This window comes from Kwoniella shandongensis, chromosome 7 (assembly GCF_008629635.2).
Source record: "Kwoniella shandongensis chromosome 7, complete sequence".
NCBI classification, from domain to species: Eukaryota; Fungi; Basidiomycota; class Tremellomycetes; order Tremellales; family Cryptococcaceae; genus Kwoniella; species Kwoniella shandongensis.
This window is the reverse complement of record NC_089293.1, coordinates 1,067,917-1,089,927: the sequence shown is the minus strand read 5'-3', so window position 1 is coordinate 1,089,927 and position 22,011 is coordinate 1,067,917. Positions and strand designations below refer to the sequence as shown.

The window sequence follows — 22,011 nt, the reverse complement described above, 5'->3', positions numbered from 1 at the left end:
ACCGAAGGAGCGTATAAGTGAAAATGAATTGGAAGCCTGAATCCGCAGTGCGCTGATACTGAGATTGATACGATGTAAAACATTTGATGACATATCGCATCTCGATGTGATGCAACTACACTACTCGTACTGTATCATAAGCAAACGTTCAGACTGGGCCGTATTATTGCTTTGTATAGCCACCAGAACCAGAACCAAAACCAAAGAGGATATATATATATATATACTTTCGAAAAACAAGGAAAAGGAAAAGGGAAAAACGAAAAGCCTATAGCAGAAGTGGATATAAGTGACTTAGGCAGGAAAAAGAGTCTGGGGTATCTACAGCTCGCATAGAGCTCATTCTTTTTGTGTGTATATCACATAACAGACATGATCAAGTTGGTTCCAGATCGGAAAACGGGTATTGGTGTCGCCTAGAGGGAACTATCGACCGGATGATTATCTTTGACCCTTGACATTCGCTGATAGCCATTGAAGTCCTTCGGATAACCCGTCACCGGTAGTCGCGCAACTAATTGAAGGTCAGGTCACGTCCATATATGGAAAAAGGAATCTCACTCACCTGGGGTGGACATACCACAACCTTCCTCCTTTCAATTTGTGTAAACCAAGTCTTTCCGTCACCACAGCCGGAGACATCGCTACGAATCACAATCACAATCACAATCATCAACCATCGATCAGCTATCTACAATTACAGTGAAGGACAGGAGCCAACTTACCACCCTCGATATCTTGCTTGTTGGCGAATACCAACAAGAGACAATTTTGCATCTCTCTATCGCTCAAAATTCGATCCAGCTCATGTCTCGCCTCGTCAATCCGATTTTCGTCATTGGAGTCAATCACAAAGATCAGACCCTGTATCAGATCATCAGTTCGATTGCGTTTTGAATGTACGACACTTTCTCACTCACTTGTGTACCGGTGTAGTAATGTCTCCATAATGGTCTGATCTTATCTTGACCTCCGACATCCTGCATTCAATTGTTGTAAGCTTTCCTGCACGTCCCATCTGTCTCATGTGCCAGAGACGAGCTAGAAGAGCACTTACCCAAACATTGAATTTGACATTCTTGTATGTGACCGTTTCGACGTTGAAGCCGACCGTAGGGATAGTGGTCACCGATTGGTTGAGCTTGAGCTTATACAAGATGGCTAAATGGCATAGTCAGATTAGCTCTTGCTATTTATATTGATATCAGATTGAGATAGTGAATTGAGAGGGCGATGATCGCTCTGTGTGGTGGGAGACTGAAGGGAGGGGTGGTGACACTCACTGGTCTTTCCGGCGGCATCGAGTCCTAGCATCAAAATACGCATCTCCTTGGTACCGAACGCCTTTCCCAATTTCTCTGAATATCATCAGACATAGGTTGTCAGCCACCTGCGGTCTCTCTTTCCGAAAGGACAGGACGATCGAAGCGCCGAGCCCATCATGTATGGTAATGAATCAAAGCTCACCCATCACTTTACTAAGAGAGCCACCCATCGTGCTACTATCTCAGGTTGGTATCGGTGGCAAGAGGGGTATATCTACTCTGACGAGTGCTTGACAATGAGTTTGGATTAAGCGTCAAAGCAGTCACTTGTGCTGAGATGCGCGTGCTGAAGCTCGTGCTTATTGCTGAACTAATCGAAGAGCTTGATCTTCAGCTGGTAAGCGGCTTTCCGTTCGACTTGAGGTGAGTGAAAGGCTGAATTGGGGTTATTGAAAAAGAGCGACTTGGTATTGAGCTGGATGTTGACAAACAGATAGGATGATTATATGATATGAGATGGGATGATGGGATGTACAGAAACGCAGAAACGCAGAAACACAGAAAGTGAGCGAATTGGCTATCCCAACTCTGAAACGCTCTGATCTCCTCGTGGAACGCGTCCCACACGATAATAAACCCACAAGATTACGTAAAAGATCATCCTTGAAGAGGACTTGATCCCTGCGTAGAAGTAACGCCGTTGTGTGCGGGTGAGTGTGGCAGGTGGAGGATGCCGCCGGTTCTGACTTTATCGCAGGTGACTCGAGAATTCACTTTTCATGATGGAAGATCAACCAACCATCTGTTGTGCAACTGTCAACGATATTACATTGAATATCACAAAATACTAAGTCTCCTAAAACTCATACAGACATGTTCACCCCCGCGACAGTATCGATCAAAGACGTGAGTGCGACTGAGACTGGAAGTATTTGATCCCTTCTGATTTGGTAAACACAGGCCATGGACCTTCTCGACGACAGACGTGTCAAGTCTGTCCGACCTCTCATCCCGTGAGTTGTCTCCTCGGCTTGAACCAAACTTGTACTAACCTATGATCGTCTCATAGTCCTCAGATCCTCCATGAAGAGTGAGCGCAAATCGACAATAGTCAACTAGTCCTCGAGACTGACGTATCTCCCTTAGACTCCCCCTCTCCCTTCGAGGTGCTCAAACCGTTCTCGATGGTCGAAGACAAGTCGAGGCTGTCATCAAAGGCGATGACGACAGACTCTTGGTCGTCGTCGGGTGAGCAACCATTCCGCCTTATCAAGCAAATTGATAGTTGCTGAGATTCGCTCTGTTGCAGTCCCTGTTCGGTCCACGACCCCGAGCAAGCTATGGTTTACGCTAGACGGTTGAAGGAGTATGCCGAGCAAGCTCAGGAGGATTTGGTTATTGTCATGCGAGTCTACTTCGAGAAGTGAGTAGATGAGTTCCCCATGGTAGAAGCTCGTAAGCTGACCTCCTCCCCATTACTAGACCACGAACAACAGTTGGCTGGAAGGGATTGATCAATGGTGGGTTCGGCTTCCGAATAACCTGTTTTGCCACTTGCTAACATTGAGTCGCTCTCAGACCCGGACATGAACGGATCGTATCAAATCAACCGAGGTCTCAAGATTGCGCGAAAATTGTTGTTGGACATCACTGAGCTTGGCTTGCCTGCAGCCGGAGAATTCTTAGGTATGTTAACGACGCTGCCTGATGCCTGCTTAGTTTAAGTACATATCGCTGACCTTGTGTCAGATGTCATCTCACCTCAGTACCTCGCCGATCTCAGCTCATGGGGAGCTATCGGAGCCCGAACGACCGAATCCCAAGTCCATCGAGAACTCGCTAGTGCTCTCTCCATGTCTGTAGGATTCAAGAACGGTACCGACGGTTCTATTGACATCGCCATCGACGCTATCAAAGCCGCTGGAAGCGGTCACACTTTCCTTTCAGTCACCAAGCAAGGTCTATCCGCTATTGTCGAGACGGTCGGTAACAACTCTACTCACGTTATCTTGAGAGGATCATCAAAGGGTCCCAACTACGCTGCTGAGCATGTGGAGGCTTGTGGAGAGAGATTGAAGAAGGCAGGATTGCCCGCCAAGCTCATGGTGGGTGTAGTTAATTATAACGATGAAAGACGGAATACTAACTAGATTGCAGATCGACTGCTCTCACGGAAACTCGTCCAAACAACACGTCAAGCAGATCGAGGTCGGCCACGATATCGTGAGTTCACACACACAATCATATCCTATTCAGAGCTGACCCTTACTTGTAGTCCGCCCAACTCTCATCGTCCGGACCTAATGCTCAAATGATCATGGGTGTGATGATCGAATCCAACATCAACGAGGGCAAGCAATCCGTCCCCGCTGAAGGACCTTCAGGTCTCAAATACGGTGTCTCCGTCACCGACGCATGTATCTCGTTCGAGCAGACCTTCCCCTTGCTCGACGAGCTGAGAGCGGGTGTACAGAAGAGGAGGGAGAACGTCAAGGCGAAGCGGGTCAACGGGAACTAGGAGGGAAGACGTAGGGGATGAAGATGAAAAACACCCGTTTAGGGAGTATTGTATAACATGCATGTCTTGATGTATCAGCCAGGTGGAAGGATTGTCGCGAGGCCGCTACTAAGGTGACGTTGGCTGTGGACGAGGCGGTTCCGTTTTCACTTATGAAGTCACATTGAGACACGAGTGACTGCTTTTTCACTCAACGCAGTGTCATGGTTACAGTATTTGGTAGTACCAGTGAGTTCTGTCTATCCAATGCGATCCAACTTTGACCTTGAGGTTGTTTCACACATCCTATCTGCAGTAGGTTTCACAGGACAAGGCACACAGTGTTGAAAGTCCCTACGCTGTAAATTACATTTGAGAGATGTCAGTCCATGCACTTCACGATTGTCATATTGACATCGTTAACCGAGACTTGACAGCATAATGACAAGCGTAGAGGCACGCCCGAAGCTGCAAGCTACAGCATACCAACAACGCCTGGACACTCCATACACCTTTTTCAATGACGTCGTAAAACCGATCTCCTTGACATGACTGGTACAATTTTGATCGACAGTACCCCTTTATTTGGAAGTGCCTTTGCCATATCGGGTAAGGATGGTTATACATGCTCATGCTCATGCTGGTAATTCGGTACGCTCTTTAAGTCCCTTTGTAATGTTTACAGCCAGTTATTTTTGGGGCAATTGCCGCATTTCTCCTTTTTCGCAATGACATAAACCCCACCTGAGTGTAGCCATGTGCGTGAGGGATGCAGTAACTCGCTCGTTGTATACCTCTCATGGTAATATAATGTTTGAAGTAGTCAGTAGAGCGGGAATGAATTGAAGATCCAATGACGTTGAGAGAGAGTTATGACGTAGCGCCGAGACACATTTACAATACTAACTTGCAGGTTTACTGCTTTCCGGTATTTCAGGGTAACAGAAAAAAACAGAAAAATTACCAAAGTAGGGAAATGACGGGAAATGTAAATGTAACCCCTAACCCACATTACAAGCCACTAACGACCGCTCGGACAGTGCAGTCAGTGTCTGGACCACTCACTATCATCATTTTCGATCTTGCTTTCATCTTCTTGTCTTTCTTCTCTCTTCCAATAACAACAACAACTCGACAACTCACAAGTCTATACTAACACCACAACACAGCACAGCTCACCAGCTCAAGCTCAAACCACACACACACACTCAGGTCAATCCCCGAACGCACGAGCCACAAGCGAAAAAAAACAACAACAAACAGCAAAACTTTGCTTCTCACCACATCTCAACCCTTCTTCATCACCTCACAACTCGTCAACAACACTCACAATGGTCTCACCAGCGTTCCCGGGACTTTTTTTTGCTTTCGCCGCTATGGTGTTGCTCATCTTCCAAAATATCTCTGCCTGGGAGTCACGTGACTCAGGGTCATTTTCAATATAAATCTCCGGTAGCTCGCGGCGGCGACTTCCGCTGCGTGGTATGGTAAGGCGATTACTATAAAATATCTCTTCCGGGGAATCACGTGACTCAGGGTCATTTTCAATATTATTCTCCGGCGGCGACTTCCGCTGCGTGGTATGGTAAGGCGATTACTAGGCGACTGATATCATAGCTACTTACTTATCTGGTTGCTACTTACCTGCATGTAATCGACCTGCATCGTCGCTGAATCGAGAGGAAGAGAAGATTGACGATGCATCTGTTTATACTAATCACCTCAGCCTCGTCAGTATGCAACAGACGGTCCCAGATTGTATGTACAGCCATACACCTCGATCCAATCAGTTGCTCCTTCACTATCACCACAGAGTCGAATATCTTCATGTTGCTTGTATCGACTTTGGTATGTCAAGTTTAATTAGAATACAACTATGCAATGTGTGAGCTTAAAACAACATGCAATTCGTAAAGACCGTTTCTATTATTACCCTTTCACTATGCATGTCATGCGATGAAATGAAGCATGGTGCCGATACAACATGACGCGGGAGTTTTAGTGCGCACGGATCTTTCTCATGATTGCTCACGTCACACCTCCTTTCGCTTTCCGTTTCATTCTCTTCTTCTCCTCTCTGTCTTCTTCTCTTATCTCTACACCATCGCTCACCTGCTTCAAACTCCTCTGACATTACGCACACCATCCAATCCTCACACTCACCCTCCCTCTCCACACCCAAAGGTGCATTCTGCGGACAGTAGTGTGAGTTAATTACATCTTTATCGGTGGACGCTGGGGAAGGTTGAATGATACGGATAGGTTCTGTTGCTGACGATAATCATCTCCCTCTTTCAAATCCATCCATCCCACACTTCTCCTTTCCCACTTACGACGGTCGGTGATTGCTGCTATTCTTTCTCCTCTGCAACCATGCCTGATCCATCACACGCATTGATTGCTTCCCACCTCACTCACACCTCCCTCCTCCTCCCACTCGTTCTCACGATCTGTCCACGTTGTATCCCTGTCCTGGGCTCTGCCATTTACGACCATCGTAAATGGTTGCTTCGTTTCCCATTTTACTATCTCTCGCCTCCTGCTGCAATCTCGCCTCCTGCTGCAATCTCACCTCCTGCTGCAATCTCGCCTCCTGCTGCAATCTCACCTCCTACTGCAATCTCACCTCCTGCTGCAATCTCACCTCCTGCTGCAATATCGCCTCCTGCTGCAATCTCACTCCCCTCCTTGTTCTTACGACCGTCATAATGTTGGGTCATTGCACAACCGATTCCTTCTCTCCAACGCCTCTTGATCACCCTCTGCCTCCTATTACGAACTTCGTCGCTCCTGTCATCTGGCTGATTGTGATGCGTCTCACCCGCTTTCTTCCATTTACGACGGTCGTCTTCCCGCCCTTTCTGCGCTGCACTTGTCATGCTTGACGTTGTCACCTACCTTCTCCTGCATTTACGAACCTGGTAACCGTGCTTCTTTGTTGTCACACCATCCTCTTTCTCTGGATTTACGACCATCGAATGGTTATGCCCTTGTCGATATTTCTTTGCATCTATGCTTCCGTCAATTTGCCATCCCATCTATGCCCTCGCCCCTCACCCTTCCGCACTTACCATCCCCACTGCTTCCTTGGATTTACGATTGTCGTGCTCGATGCTACTCCAACTACTTCCTATAGCCCCTCACATATACACACATACACTCCCTCTCTCTCTCTCTGCCACCGCAATCACCGTGAATCGACCCTATCTTCCAACAACAGTTCCAAACTCACCCTCACAACTCGTACCTTTCGGTCGCTCTCTTCAACCTCCTGCAAGCGCCACCTGTCAGATACCAAGGTGAGTTTCTGTCCTCCGGTGACTTGCGAGCTCTGCTGAGCGTAGATCATCTTCACAGACGTCATGGATACCAGCGATCACGAAGATGACGGACTCGATGACATCTTCGCGATGGTATACGACGAAGGACACGAACTGCATCAGAGAGACACCATCAGGTTTGTGACCCGAGTTCAAAGGCAGTGGGCATGGAAGGCTTTCGTCGACTACTTTGAGCACGTCCGATCTCAAAACCAACTGGCCCAGCTTCCTGGATCGCCTACGGACCCCTCGGACTACCTCGACAGAGGCTTTGCACACTTAGACTTTCGAACATCCGCTGCGATGATGACACACTGGGCTACTGGCGCTATCGGTCAAACTCGAGACCCTGCCGAAGAAGATCCCTTCCACGTATCAGCTCCAAACTTGGAAAGTGGACGAGCGCTTTGGAGAATGTTTCGAAAACATTACGCCGATGTGCGAGGTGAAGATCTGCCCGAGGACGTTGCGACAAGCATTTTGCTTTACCTTAGACAAGACATGATCGATAACGGAACCTTGGTCAAACACAGCAGACGACGTACCCTCACAGATGGCGACGGCTGTAAAGCGATTGCTCGAGCTGCATTAGCTCCTACCTTCTCCCCGTGGAACGGTAATGCTAGGATGGAAGTCATGTTGTGGTTGGCCATAGAGCTACAGACAGGTCTGAGGGGTGGTGCGAGCTTCCCCAAGACACGCCACGCGGACGATGATGCGAGCTGTATGACGTTCGGATGTTTCAAATTTCATCTCATACGAGGAGCTGTCGGTTCCAACACCAACGAAATCACCCTCGAATACGCTCCGCCTCGAAACAAGACCGAAACTACTCAGTTTGGATCTCATATCGTGGTCACAACCCCAGAACTTTGGCGAGATCCGATCTTCCTCATGATTGTCGTTGCTACGATCAAAGGTGTCTTGCCTATGTCATTGACTGAGATGTACGATCCAAGAACGCTCAGAGGAGAGAAGGAAGTGACGGTCGCATTCAAGGACGAAGATGCAAATCTACCTGTCTGTACAACGTTGGGAGGTGATAGTTGGACTGTCGGGATGCTAGATTGGCATCTGCAAAAGTTGTCTGCCATTGCCGGCTTCGAGAAGAGTATCACCAAGCACGCCTTTCGGAGGATGGTGGCCTTATTCCTCCGAGCAAGAGGTGACTTTGAAACTTTTGATACATCATGACAAGCCAGGTACGGTGAGCTGACTTTTCTGTTCGTGTGTGGCAGGGGCACCTCTCGAAGTCATCAGCTCCAAGTTGGGGCATCGTTTCAAGAGCACTGTGACCGAGTGTTATATGAATCAGATGACGTGAGTATTTCACTGTACAGACAGTCGCAGATGTGCTAACAGACGAGATGTAGCCCTGTTGATATCGCCTCGATGGTATTCAGTACGTCCTCGAGAATTTTAGAGGCAATGTCACTGCACCCGGACATGTTAAAGAGCAATCCAAATGCGCGCGTCGCCCTCCCTGGTCATACACGGCTCGCAATCTTGACTTCTCAAGAATGTGAGTATCATTGCTCGGATCAAACAGTTGGCGCCTCTTTTGTCTGACCCTCAATATCGTTCCCAAATCAGTCATCGAGAAGAAACATGCGGTAGAAGAGATCAAACAAGAGCTCAAACAGACATATGGAAGCTTGAGTAACTTACCCAACGACGAGAACCGATCCATCAAATCAGCTTGGAACGCCCTTTGGTCGTACTACTATAAGGCGTATCGCACGGAGCTAGCAAAAATCATCAAGAACGACACAATCTCCTCGTCTTTCGAAGACTCGCAGATCCTCGATTCATTCCCGGATGACGGATCAGATTGCGATTATGATGCAGGCGCTACTGCTGGATTGCTCGGCTCTCTCGAGCTCAACAACGCGGCGGACTTACAACAATACGTCGACGAACAAGAACAGATGGAAGAAGAAGACGAACTCGACAATACCGACGTCTGTGAAGAAGAGATTTCGAGTGTCAATCTGCAAGACGAGTCCGACGCCGTTGATGATGTCGAGGACCTTCGAAAGGTCGTCAAGCAACGTGATAACCTATCTGCTATTGCCGCGTACCTCTTTGCACCTCGTCAAGACGTCGATCTCAATGCCGCCTTGACGTCATGTACAACTATTCCGAAATTAGCAAGTCAAATTGGCGGTTACCGTCCTCAGCACCTCCCGATCAACGGAGTATGTCCAGGTTGTCAACTACCCCTGAGCGAGGTGGTTGTAGTCAAGGCGAAGAGAAGGGATGAGGTCTGGAGACTGGCTTGCATCAGGCATGTTCACGCTTGTGTGGCAAAACACCTGCTCGACGTCAATCTTCCTGTACTGCTTGACACTTATCCCTCAGCCTTAACCGAGCATCCTTGCCCACCAATCGGCTATGGTCGTCGCAAGAACCCGAATCTGAACCTCTACAACCTTGTCGGCACACTGCAAAGCCGTCAAACAACAATCTGTGCATGCGGGGCATCACTCGGCTCTTTCTCGCTGGTCGTAGCTCATTATCTGGTCGATTGCCCAAAGTTTAAGATCTGGTTCCCAGCCGGTTCAAATTCAAATCGCGAAAAGATAAATGCTCTCAAAGCAGGTGAATGGTCACAGCGGATTGCGGGCTTCCCCTTACCAACTTATTATTTCCGTGACCATTCCTATCATTACGATCCCTGCGAGCTCGAAAGTTACGCTCGGCAATATTATAAAGAACGATTCATCGACGCCACTCTCAACGTGAAATCTTACGGTCTCAGGGACGACTGTGAAATTCCAGATGGTGTACTCTTGCAGGATAGGACGGGAAATGAATCGGATCACAAATACGATGTTGGTCTAGTTCGAGGCAGGATTGTCACCAATGATGGTTTCTGCTTCCTCTGCGTTACCGACCCGCTATCATCCGCGACCTCAAAAATGACCCCCGGACATGATACTGGTGACCACGGACGGCATGTACGTATACACCTGATCAACACCCTCCATACTGCGCGAAGATACAGGGAGGAGGAAGCGAGAGGTTTCGAAGATGCTCCGGAGAAGGGGAAGAAGCCCATCAAGGTTGGCAGCGTCAGCAAGGACGGTGGAGCGGGCGGAGTTACGGGGATCCCAGAGGCAGGTTCCAGTACAGGTCCGGGAACGACTCAGCACGTCGACGAGGACATCTCCGACCCTTCCGATCAAGAAGGCGAAGAAGACAGCAAGGACACCTCCAGCAAATTCTGGCTCCTTGGACACAAGAAAAAGCACGATCTCAAGATCGAGCGCAAGAAGCAGGCGAAACCATTCATTCTTACGGAATCCGGTTTCAGATGCCCAGACGTTGTCTGTTTGAGAAACGGCAGAGAGTTTACAGACGAGCTCACCTGGACTCAGCACCTGTGTCTCGTTCACAATCTCCCCATCAAGAACTCTGGCATAGGGGCAAAGGTCACGTCTTATGAGCAGCTCTGCTTTGTCAGTCAATCCGAGCTTGACACACAGCTTCAGCAAGGAGACAACTTTTTAAAGAAGAGAAAATCAGGAGAAGAGAATCACAAGGAGAGGAAGGCAGTTCGTAGAGTGGCTCGAGCAAGGGTTACTAATTAGTTTATGTTCTATAGTCATGCTTCAATCTCAATCGTTACGGTCGGTTCGTCATTTCGTGCTTCGCATGGTGGAAAGATTAGTATATGTAGCATTCCATGTCTTAATACGTATGATACCAGTGAGCATACTCAGAGATGCCCTTGGCATCAGTGCCAGGTGCATATTGGCCTTGTCGCAAAGAAAGTCCAATATGTAGCAATACATTCCAAGATATGCACCAAGTAGAAATCGGGTCCGTGCACAGCGGTTGACGCGACTGCCTTTAACTTATCCCCCCTGGTCGTCGTCATCTTACCTTCCTTCTTCTCTTCTTCTTTCTCCTCTAGAACATGCGTATTGCCACTCATCTGCACGACTCTGGTGGATCAGCGTAAGTGACAGCACTACTGGTATGCGCTGACTCCAGATCGAACCCTCCACCAGTGGCACTACACAGCTCCCTCAGCGCCCAAATTTGCGATCCACTGCCGTCCCCAAACTAAGACCGATATCGACGCGAACATCGACATCGACTTCGACATCGACATCGACTTCGACATCGACTTCGACTTCGACATCGACTTCGACGTCAACCTCGACGTCAGTACCGACACCCACTCCCGCTCCCACACTCACACCCACACTCCCACTCCCACTCCCACTCCCACTCCCACCCACACTCCCACTCCCACTCCCACCCACACTCCCACTCCCACTCCCACTCCCACTCCCACTCCCACTCCCACTCCCACTCCCACTCCCACTCCCACTCCCACTCCCACTCCCACTCCCACTCCCACTCCCACTCCCACTCCCACTCCCACTCCCACTCCCACTCCCACTCCCACTCCCACTCACACTCACACTCCCACTCCCACTCACACTCCCACTCCCACCATGTCCTCGTCGACTTCCGGCCAGTCCGCTCGAGACAAAAAACGCAATGCCCTTCGTCAGCAGCGAGGCGCGACGTCCACAGTATTGCAAGAGATCCAGCTCAATGCCAACGTACCCTTGCGTCGTCTGTCTTCGACTACTGCTAAAAAGCACGAGATAGCCATCTCCCAATTCAATCAGTTCGCATTGTGGTTCAAAGCACGTTTCAAGGCACCTTTGGTCATAGCTGGCGTCCCGTGCAACAATTGGAAAGAAGCAGTATCCCCAGCGGTATCAGGATGGAACTTGAAGGTGCTCAAGCCTTTGCTGTTGTGGTTTGCAGAATATGCCAAACCTATCGATCCCCGAGACATCAAAATCGATTGGGTCACATTTCGAGGCTTCCTCTTTACCATTCGAGGTGCGTACTCCAGAGCCAGGGGAAACAAACCTCTCGATACCAAGGTTGTCAAGGATGCGAAGAGCGCTTTGAAGGAGATAGCCAAGAACAGAGGGATCAAGAAGAAGGAGACGATTCGAGCGCGACTTACCGTTGACTCACTCGAGGCCATTATTGCGGGTGCTACTCACTTGAACATCCAGCCTAGGGAGATGCTTTCAGTGTTGCTCTACAACGCTCTTGCATCCTGTACTGGTCTGCGACGAGGATCCATCCTACGATCAGATGGCCTTCCCGAGTCACTGACAAAGGCACAGCTTGGCTCGAGATGGAGAAACTTCGTCTTTTGGGCGGTTCCCGGAACGGAATCGTCTAATGATATTATCGTCTGGTTCAAACCTCCCTGGGGTAAAACCGCGTTCACTCGCGGGGTTAGCTATCCCCTCCTCACCACCAAGATCGCCGGCTGTTCAGCAAATATCCTTCTCTTATTGATCGCTGAAATTGACGGCGCGATCCCTACCGCTACCGGTCTGGCTTATCTCGACCCGAAATACCTTGGACCTGACCGGAAACCTCGTCGTATATACCTGAATAAGACGTCGTGAGTTTGATACGGGAAGGAACGTAAAAATCCCCCATTATTGCTAACTCCCAAGGTCAGCTTGGATGAATTCGTTTTCATCAACGCGAGAGGTATCAGCATGAGAGGAGGCACGATCAATCGACATCTCAAAGATGTCTCCGTCAGTGTTGGATTCGAGAAGCATGTGACTACTCACTGCTACCGACACATGGTAGCTCAGGCCGTTTTCAAGTGTGGTAAGTACGAAAAGCGTTCCCTTTTGACGTGAGCATCCGGACTGATCATGTTTGGGCTGTGTAGCGGGACTGGATGTAGCTCGAGCGACACTTTCCCATGCTAGGACAGAGACCACATTGGATTTCTACATGGGGCATGCTCTGTGAGTCGTTTCGTAACACAAAGAGTCAGAACTTTGTGTGACTCATAATTCAAAAGCCCATTCCACACGACAAATGCGATTTTCGGCGAAGCGACCGACTTTGAACTTACCGAGACATCGTACAAGACCAACGCTATCCCCAATGCTCACGCCCCTAGGGGGTTAGATAAAGAAACACTGGAAGAGCTGCTATGTAATACCGAATGTGAGCGGTTTCCACAAGTCAGTCATAAACGCTGACTTGTGGTCATAAAACAGTGACCAAAATCAAACAAGATCAACACGCAATCTTAGACATGGTAGTTGAGAAGTACGGCACCTTGACTGCGGCACCAGAGGAGTTGCGGCGACAATATCAACGATACTCATCCACGTACTCACAAAGGTTCGCAAGATTGGTGGAGCTCGCACTTCGATCTAAACGAGAAAGCTTCCACAGCTTAAAGCGTCAGCAACATGTCCCGGTGAATGAGGATGAGCCGTTGGTAGAAGACAGAGTGGGCGTACTTCACAGTATTGATCAGTTGGAAATTGTATGTGCATTCAGTTGACCCCGCAGCTGACACACACACCACATCTCCAGTCTCTACAGGTAGCCGTTGCTGGTGTAAACGACGAGTTTCCTTACAGCGCAACCAGAGTGATACCAGTAGGGGAGAACAAGGATCGTGACCATTTGCGTGAATTGTTGCTGAGTCCACCTACCAATTACGCTGAGGTTTCAGCTGTCATAAAGAGGCTTTGTGCATCAGGTCGGTACAAGGGTCGGACAGACGCCGAGGAGACGGAAAGTAGTGATTGTATGACGAGCGACGAGAGCGATCTGGATTAGTTTTTTCGATTTAAGGGTTGATTAGTGGTAGTATGGTTCCAGCTATATGTTGTTGTATTCCCCATGCAGTAGTAGTTGTAGTCCATCATCACACCCAATTTCGGTATTTCTCTTCTGGGAAGGCGGGACAAGTCGATGACGTCTTGTTCATTTTTCGCTCTTTTTTTTCCCTCATACATGCGGGGTGCCATCAGCAGTGACGCTCAGGGTTTTCGTCAAAAACGGAATATATAACCAAACAGCCCAACATCGCCGACTTCTTCTCAAACATTACAACACTACGCTTTCACCATACATCGACATCAACAGCAACATCACAATGGTCTCTCCCGCTTTTCCAGGACTTTTTTTCTGCTTCGCAAGCTTAGTCTTGTTAACGTTTGGTGAGAACGCGCAGTCAAAACCTCGAAAGAACGTCGCTAACGGCTCAAAATCGCAGCCTCTGTGTCTCCCCCAGCGTGGCAGACCATCAACTTCCTTAAGGCGAACGTTGGAGGCACTCAGACTGTCTTCGGTGTGTTCGGAGAATGCGTCAAGGGCGGAGCCTGCACACACAGATCAGTAGGGTACAACTTGGATGTTGGTGGTGTTACGTGAGTAACATCTTCTTAGCGCCACATGCGTTCGAAAGCGCTGGACTGACATGATATCTACTCAATGATAGTGGCCTCAACTCCAAGATCCTCCACAACCTGACCTACACCCTTATCCTCCACCCCATCGCTGGAGGTTTCGCTTTCTTCGCTCTTGTCTTCGGTCTCCTCGGTGCTTGCGCTGCTTCCCGAGTCGCTACCATCTTCATGGCTCTCTTCTCTGCCCTCGGTGCTATCGTAGCCCTTGTCATCTTCGTCATTGACATGGTTCTCTGGAACGTCCTCAAGAACCGAATCCACGACGCTGGAGGCTCTGCTACCTTGGTGAGTGTGGCACTTCAAGTGAGGCGCCGTTTGACCACCCTACTGACTCGATTTTCGCTTCTTTTAGGGTAACGCCAACTGGCTCACCGTCGGCGCTGTTGTTTCACTCTTCCTCGCTATGTGTACCTCAGTGTGCGGCTCTTGCGGAAGATTCGCATCTGGTCGTATGGCGGGAGAGAAAGTACGTTAGATGACGAAGACTCGACGAGGAGCGACAAAAGCTGACCAGTTTGTCTCTCCGACAGTACTAAACTTTATCCCGAACACACCCCCACCTTTTTCTCGACTCCGTTCTCAAGCTTTTCATGGACAATGTCGAGGATAAACATCATTCTATAACCCTTTCAGTTTCATATTTTTTCAGTTATATCAATTCTATATTCAACCCTTCAACGTGGGCCAATTATAATATACGTGGAGGTTTAGAGCGAGTTTCAGGCGTAGCGGGGGAAAAGAAGGGAAGACAAGTGAGAAGCGGATAATATGGGGCGTCGTGCATACACGACACGAAGGGGATATGTGTTCTTACTGTATCTATATACTTTGGATGCAGAGAGTGTCTCTGAGTTGATTGAACATCGTCGTTTGTGATCTCTATATACCCCTGGCAATGTGTGTTAATGATGTGACGAACCGATGCCACATGCGCCGGATGGAGGTCGGGAAGCCAAACCGGCTGCTGATCAGAAAGTTGAATCACATTCCTGTTTCCTCTTCTCTTTGCCTCGACTGTGTTCATTACTCTCTTTTTGAGCTTCTCTTTCTCTACTTATCGCAACACGCTAGAGCTGGACCATACGCCAGTTTGGTCGATCCAGAAAAAGGTATGCTATAATTGCGCCCTTGGGACCGGTCCGATCGGTCTAGCTGATTTATCGATTTGCTCACTTCGAATTCGCAGCCGTTGTCCATATCACCTTCCTTTGAACAGTTAACCAGCGTCCGAAGTACCAACATAGTACACAGCACACACCTATACGTTGACGACACGATTGCACGCCGCTCAAGCGCCCTTTGTGTCTGATCTGCCGAGATATATCCTCAGACTTCTTTTCCTTCCCTTATCCTCATCCGCCTCGCACAATGGAGCAACAAAATCGTCTTCTTCAAATGCTGAACAGCGCAACCTCGCCTCCACCTCCTCCTTCTTCTCAACATACTCCGATCCCAACACAACAGGCCCAGACACACCTCTTCCCTCCTGGCGGTGGAGTACAGATTGGCTCACCCAGAGAACCATCACCTACACCACCACCACCTTCGTTGCAAGCTATCTCCCTTAACGATTTGTTCAAGAATATCTCCTCTCCACTAGCTCAACCAGAGTCGATCCCTACGGCTTCGCCTCCATTGCAGAAGGAGGATCATAAGACAAGTCTATTGGGTATGTTGAAGAATATCGGATCGACTACGCCTGGAGGGAGTGGAATCACATCCCCCAGTGTCGCTAGCGGTGCTTCGTCACCTGGTGTCGGGCAGCACAGGCATGATGGTCCTCGAGTAGGGTAAGTTATCACAGTACTACGAAATCTAGTCTTGTCAACTGACAGCAATTATCCGTCGTTAGCGTCTCATCGCCCCAAGCCCCTGTAATCAACCACCCTGGTGGCTTCACCTCCCCTCCTCCACCTGCACCCCAGCAAGCAAACACAGCTCCATCTGATTTAACCGCTCAAACCGCGAAGACAGATATCGGCAAGTCCCCTGAACCTCCCAAACGATCAATGTTCGATTTCGTCTCACCTTTCGATGTCTTCGAAAAGCCCAGACAGCCTTCCTCGTCAAAGCCTCCTGCACCTGCGCCGAAGGCTCCTCAGGAGGAAGTGAAGGACGTCAAACCCAAGATCAGCGAAGAGACCAAGCCTGCTGTTGCCAAGGTTAAAAAGGCGGAGAACGGTAGTAGGACTGCCTCACCCCAGAGAAAACAAGCGGAGAGTCCAGCTCCTGAAACAACATATGTTAGTGGAGCTTTGATTGGACAACCTCCCGTACATGAGCTGTCGTCCGACGCCATTGGGTCTGCAGTGGATGCGACGTGGCAAGTGAGCAAGGTCACCAAGGGCGAAGAGGGCAAAGGGTGAGTAGCTCCTCTTCATTCTCAGCTTATCACTAACATACGCGGTTCGGCAGTCCCAGAGCTCTCACTCCTCATACGTCAATCGATCTGTCGAAGCCCAACTTGGGAGGTCTGGTCAACACGGCTGGATCTGTTCGAATAACTCCGACTACTCTCATGCGAACCGACAACCTCGACTTCAAGCAAGGTCGCAGAGTCGCTACCACAAGCACGTTCCTAGCTTATACCATGTCCAAAGGTGAGTTATTCCAGTCGTGAGCTTTGCTGATGTGTAGGCCGGATCCGCTTGATCGACTCCCGCTCCGGTGCTCGTCTCGTCATTCAACTTCTCATGTCCGCCTCCCTCGGACCCATCGTTGACTTTGCGGTTACATCCAACCTCGTCGCTGCGATTGGATACGACCAGAAGATCTCAGTTTACCGAGTGCCGATGACATGGGATCAGAACGATCCTCAAGTAGACATGCTGTGCAACTGCATAGGCGTTGGTGGGCCGTTGGGTCGACTGATGAAGGTGGAATGGGTCAGAAGGGAGAACCGCGATTATCTCGCAATCGGCGGTACAGAGGGGGTCCTGCTTATCGATCCCGGATATTTGGGAAGTCCCGATGTGCTGTCCAACCTTACCGATATCGCCGCCACGAATAAGATCCTCAAGACTGATGGAGTGAGTATTGTAAAACCTAACCTCAATGATGTACTGATACTTTGCAGCCCGTGGTCGACTTCTGTTTGAACCACACCCACCAAGCGATCGGTATCCTCTCTTCCACTTCGCAATTCACGCTCTACAATGTCGCCAATCTCAACCGGGTCTGGCACCGCCCTCTCCCCACTTTATCACCGGAAGTATCAGCAACTTCCGTCCAGTTCTGCGAGTCGAACATCCTCGTTGGACGAGGGAATGACACCCTGTTCGAGCTGGTGCAGATTACCGTCGACATGGCTGTTCTTTCTACGATCAAGTTCACGTCTCCCTCACCTTCACCGGAGAACCTTCACTACGCTCATGCGGTCTACGATTCGGCCAAGTCAACCCTCTGGATTGCTCCCTTTGCCCGAAGCAGTCTTTTCGCTTTCAAATACGGACTCAAAGGTCAACAACCCATCAAGGATGTCTCGTCGGTTGAGGGGCAGAAGGTGGTGGCATTCGAGAAAGTTGCGGAATTCCCCTTGGATCCAGTACTCAGTTTGGCTATCTCGAAGAAGGAGGCACAAGAGGATGCAGAAATCTTCTACGCGACCCCTAGTGGTTTCAGTCAAGCGACAGTCAGCAAGGCAGCTCTGGAAGCTCAGCCATCTCCGTTTGCTGAAGTTGCGAAGTCAGCAACACCTGCTCCAGTTCCTGCTCCATCGGTCCCCGCTCCGGCGAAACCAGCTTCCGTTGCCCCCTCACCCAAAGTCCAAGCTACCGAGTTCAAGAAGCCTGGCAAGGCTGCTACTCCCGCCAAAACGTCGAGCAAGAACGCTTCCCCTGCAGTGGTCAAGACGGAGCTCGTGTCAGCTTCCGAAGACGACACGCCTTCTCAACCCCGCGCAAAGAAAGCTACCAAGAACGCTGTTGCCGGTCCGGCGACGATGGAGCCTAACGTAGTCGAAGGTACAGCGTTGTCAGCAGACGAGTTCACCAAGACGCTCAAAAAGGTGAGTTACCTGTGTGTCTTCCCGCTGCCCGTGAATGGTCAACTAACATTATGTCCTTGGATAGACCGAAGACAGGATGTCAAACCACTTTAAGCAAGTGCTCAAGAACGAGGTCACTGCGCTTAATGCTCGATTCGATGGTCTCACCGGTCCGGACTTCGCTGCAGACATCTCAGCGAAAGTTGAGAGACAGCTCAAGGGGGCGCTGACAACCGCCGTAGCTCAGGAAGTTAAGAAGTCGTGAGTTCAGCGGCACATTGTACTGGGGAAGTCGAGAGAACTGACATGTTGGATCTCTTAGAATTGTGCCTTCATTGACTGCGACCATTCAGAACGAAGTCAGGACCGTTGTTGCGAACCAGGTCCCGGCGGCGATCTTCGACGTTTTGCAGTCTGTGCCAAAGGAGCTCGAAAGAGGATTGAGCTCTACAATACAGAGAACCGTGTCAAGCGTGATTCAAGCATCGGTGAGCTACATCGCACCAAGAAGTGTCGCATTGCTGATGCCTTTTGGTAGATGGACCGCGCTATTCAAGAATCTATCCAGCATAATCTTATGCCTGCTATCCAAGTAGCAGGATCGACTCTGACCGACCAGCTCATGACGGAGCTCAAGTCTGAAATGCTTCAGTGAGTTTGATCTATACTGTCAATCAAGCAGTCACTTACGCTTCTCAATATTTGCAGGATCCGCAAAGAGTTGTCGCCCGCTCCCGCTCCTGCTCAAACCAACAACGACCAAGTCCTCCGAACCATGGCCACGTCGATCTCTGAGCTACAGAAACAACTTGCAGCTCTTTCCGAACAGTTCGCAAGGGTCTCCAATGCGCCTATTCAAGCTCCCCACTTGAACGGCGGCCATCCACAACTCCCTCCACCCCCACCTCCAGTTGCTCAGCCGGCACCTCCCCCTCCTGCGCCCGCTCCTGCTCCTGGTATATCGCCTGCTCAACTTGAAGATATCTTCCTCTCAGCTTTGGGCAACCAATCGACTCAGTCGACTCTGGTGTTGGTGGGACAACAGGCACATCTGGTCGATCTCTGCTTGCCTATCCAGCCTGGCGCAAAGAGTCCACTGTCTCAAGCTGTGTTGTTGACACTTTTGCACAGGGTAAGCATCATGCCATTAATAAACTGTAAAATTCACTGTCATTAAGCAATGACGCTAATATTGAACATATTTGCACAGCTCGCAATTGCTCTCAACGATGTTCCGCCAAACCACATTATGTTCCCTCAACTCGTTAGTTGGACACGCAGGACATCAGCTCTTGTCGATCCCCGAGTAAGTCGACTTGTCGTGTCTTTTGGCCGAACCTCACCAGTCGCTGACTTCGAGTGCTCTTGTAGGACTCCAACATTGCAGGCTACATCTCGCGTGTGCTGCAGGTCGTCCAAGGTACACTCAACCAGGTTATCAACAACCTTCAAAGTCGATTCGGTGCAGAACCGACTACTGCTGGACAGATCGGTACGATCAGACAAACTTTGGATATTGTAGGACACAAATTGGCGAGCGTGTAAAGGAGTGAGCTACCTTTGGTTGGGCCAGGCGAGATGTGAGAGAGGGTTGGGAAGTAGTTTGAGAGAAGTGTCCATCTTGTGTGAACCACACGAAGCGGTGTAAGATTCTCAGAAGCCGAAAACCTCATACGAAGGCTGTTCTATCCATTCTTTTTCCCTTTCATTCTAATCATTGCATATAGCATAATCAGATCGTAATTTCGCATAGTCAGCAGTAGTAATAGTAACCACAAGAGATGAAAATGAAATGTCGACGTTCTGGCTCATTCCGCGTACAAAGAGCTGTAGTCGAGACAAGTGTTCGAACAATCAAGTGGAATCATAAAACATCGCAAAATGTAACTTGTCATGTCTATGCATTATGCAGGAGCGTCTTTCAACTTCATGCTAAATCACGAGCATAGAATGTTTCCAGTCCATGTCTGCTTCAAGATATTGTCTAGCGTCTTTCTCACCACGACTCACAACAGCAGGTACCCCATCGAGGCGGCGCCGCTGACCCTTTCACGCTTCGCCATTCTCGATACGACCACTCCTACACCTCCTCGACACCCTGATATTCAGACTCTATCCCCGGTTCCATCAACGATGCGTGACCCAGAATCAAGATCGCAGAAGATCCAACAAGCCAGAAGAAGGTAGAAACGGGGGAAGCGACCCAAAGGAGGGGGATACCTAGCGAGACGGAAGTACGATCAGTACGAGTCGTGTTAATCTGGACCACATCTCGTGGCGGTTTCTGAGGGTTGTGAAGACGTAGACATACCGATCACGAAAAGGGCGGTATAGAGGGATTTTTGAGTGATCACTTGATTACCAACTTGCACAGGATCAGGAGCTACACCCACCCGAAATCGAATTGTATCAGTAAGACGGTCGTCTGCGTTACTAATGAGTTGTCAGAGTGAGAGGTGACTCACCAAATTTATTGATGGCGGCGAATCCACCGGCTAAGAATCCAAGAGCGATAAGAAGAAGTGGGTTCGTGAGGCTACCGATCAAGGAGGGCAGATGGAGCAAGTCAGCATCGCCTAACCATATATGGCCGCGTTGTGATCTTCTTAGCGCTCAGCTCAGCCGTAGGAGAGTGTGGTCGTGTATCTATCCTCGTATACGATGGAATGATGGTGGAATGATGGGAAGATACGAGACAAGGAATCACACTCACAGAGCATATACCGCAAGTATACCAATCACAAGCATATAATTCCCAGCAAAATTTCGAGTGTTGTACGTTATTCGCTATTCACCACACCAAGAAAAAGAGATCAGCAAGCTGGTATAATATCTCATCCATCCAACCAATATTCAAGAAGGGATGTTGGTAGCTCACACTGGTCGCTTCGTTGAGATCTTTAGGACGGGAGAGTTGACGGTGGTCGAACTGGGGTCAGAGGCGCGAGTGTCAGCTATACCATAACGTCATGAACAGAAGGGCGGTCGAGAGCCAAGATGGTTGTTTCGTGATACATCGCTCATGGCTTGACCTCAGTCGGGCTCCTATTCCAGAGGACGAACGAAATGTGTCTGTGTGGATCGAGCAAAGGTGGAGCGAGGGGGTATTGGATCAAGGTGATTGCACTCACAAACTCCTGAGGCGGTTTCAACCCCGAGAGCTTCGTCTCCTACCAACAAGTCGTATCAGTGACGTCCTCACTATCCTCTCGTCCGATAGAGCGTAGGAGGGAGTTGTAGCATGGCATTGAAGCATGGAGGAAGGGGTAGAATGGACATTCGAGGTGGAGGACAATACTCACTCTGAAATGCTTGACGACATCGCCTGCTTTCAAGATGTACTCCATCGTGCTTGCGTATGTGATTCACCTGAAAAGATATAGGAGTTCCAGAGAAGAGTTGCAAGTTGCAAGTTGCAAGAGATAGTTGTCGGTGCTGTGCTGTGAGAGAGTGAGAGTGGGTGGACATGATATCGCAGCTGAGGTGAGATCAATTATGGAAATTACCACATTGGGGAATTATGGGTCAATAACGTGTTCTCCTCGAGATTGAGATTTGTTGACACGTCCAGTGTCGCTCGTTTCGTTTCATTGCAGCTCAACTAAAACTGGACTTTTATTTATACCTCATCTCTTCAAGCCGTTCACTCATTTCTTACGGCCCATCA

At 49.4% G+C, this 22,011-nt stretch overlaps 7 protein-coding genes across 7 annotated transcripts; 4 read left to right on the top strand and 3 right to left on the bottom strand.

The window, feature by feature from the left end:
- Positions 1-441: 441 nt before the first annotated feature.
- On the bottom strand, positions 442-1,495 carry CI109_104283 (ADP-ribosylation factor 6; the record flags this gene model as incomplete). The annotated part of the gene is made up of 7 exons (XM_032003981.1): positions 442-514; positions 566-644; positions 726-864; positions 921-980; positions 1,058-1,161; positions 1,284-1,358; positions 1,468-1,495. 7 exons carry the CDS (start codon positions 1,493-1,495, stop codon positions 442-444), a joined length of 558 nt encoding a protein of 185 aa, XP_031861583.1.
- A 643-nt stretch (positions 1,496-2,138) lies between these two features.
- On the top strand, positions 2,139-3,783 carry CI109_104282 (3-deoxy-7-phosphoheptulonate synthase; the record flags this gene model as incomplete). Its single annotated transcript, XM_032003982.1, has 10 exons — positions 2,139-2,171; positions 2,226-2,278; positions 2,335-2,355; positions 2,412-2,513; positions 2,575-2,688; positions 2,748-2,785; positions 2,844-2,951; positions 3,015-3,370; positions 3,423-3,488; positions 3,541-3,783. The coding sequence occupies 10 exons, from the start codon at positions 2,139-2,141 to the stop codon at positions 3,781-3,783; spliced, it is 1,134 nt and encodes a 377-aa protein (XP_031861584.1).
- A 2,504-nt stretch (positions 3,784-6,287) lies between these two features.
- Positions 6,288-6,641, bottom strand: CI109_104281 (uncharacterized protein; the record flags this gene model as incomplete). The annotated part of the gene is made up of 1 exon (XM_032003983.1): positions 6,288-6,641. One exon carries the CDS (start codon positions 6,639-6,641, stop codon positions 6,288-6,290), a length of 354 nt encoding a protein of 117 aa, XP_031861585.1.
- A 483-nt stretch (positions 6,642-7,124) lies between these two features.
- Positions 7,125-13,727, top strand: CI109_104280 (uncharacterized protein; the record flags this gene model as incomplete). The annotated part of the gene is made up of 10 exons (XM_065967467.1): positions 7,125-8,247; positions 8,321-8,402; positions 8,456-8,604; positions 8,676-10,648; positions 11,099-12,534; positions 12,595-12,752; positions 12,817-12,895; positions 12,952-13,100; positions 13,154-13,428; positions 13,488-13,727. The coding sequence occupies 10 exons, from the start codon at positions 7,125-7,127 to the stop codon at positions 13,725-13,727; spliced, it is 5,664 nt and encodes a 1,887-aa protein (XP_065823539.1).
- A 319-nt stretch (positions 13,728-14,046) lies between these two features.
- On the top strand, positions 14,047-14,895 carry CI109_104279 (uncharacterized protein; the record flags this gene model as incomplete). The annotated part of the gene is made up of 5 exons (XM_032003984.1): positions 14,047-14,110; positions 14,167-14,320; positions 14,392-14,644; positions 14,712-14,825; positions 14,890-14,895. The coding sequence occupies 5 exons, from the start codon at positions 14,047-14,049 to the stop codon at positions 14,893-14,895; spliced, it is 591 nt and encodes a 196-aa protein (XP_031861586.1).
- An 832-nt stretch (positions 14,896-15,727) lies between these two features.
- Positions 15,728-19,889, top strand: CI109_104278 (uncharacterized protein; the record flags this gene model as incomplete). Its single annotated transcript, XM_065967466.1, has 11 exons — positions 15,728-16,149; positions 16,212-16,721; positions 16,775-16,959; positions 17,204-17,388; positions 17,436-18,365; positions 18,430-18,605; positions 18,667-18,832; positions 18,883-18,995; positions 19,053-19,476; positions 19,555-19,650; positions 19,716-19,889. The coding sequence occupies 11 exons, from the start codon at positions 15,728-15,730 to the stop codon at positions 19,887-19,889; spliced, it is 3,381 nt and encodes a 1,126-aa protein (XP_065823538.1).
- A 535-nt stretch (positions 19,890-20,424) lies between these two features.
- On the bottom strand, positions 20,425-21,691 carry CI109_104277 (uncharacterized protein; the record flags this gene model as incomplete). Its single annotated transcript, XM_032003986.1, has 7 exons — positions 20,425-20,564; positions 20,656-20,727; positions 20,810-20,880; positions 21,058-21,131; positions 21,223-21,273; positions 21,476-21,514; positions 21,647-21,691. The coding sequence occupies 7 exons, from the start codon at positions 21,689-21,691 to the stop codon at positions 20,425-20,427; spliced, it is 492 nt and encodes a 163-aa protein (XP_031861588.1).
- Positions 21,692-22,011: the final 320 nt, after the last annotated feature.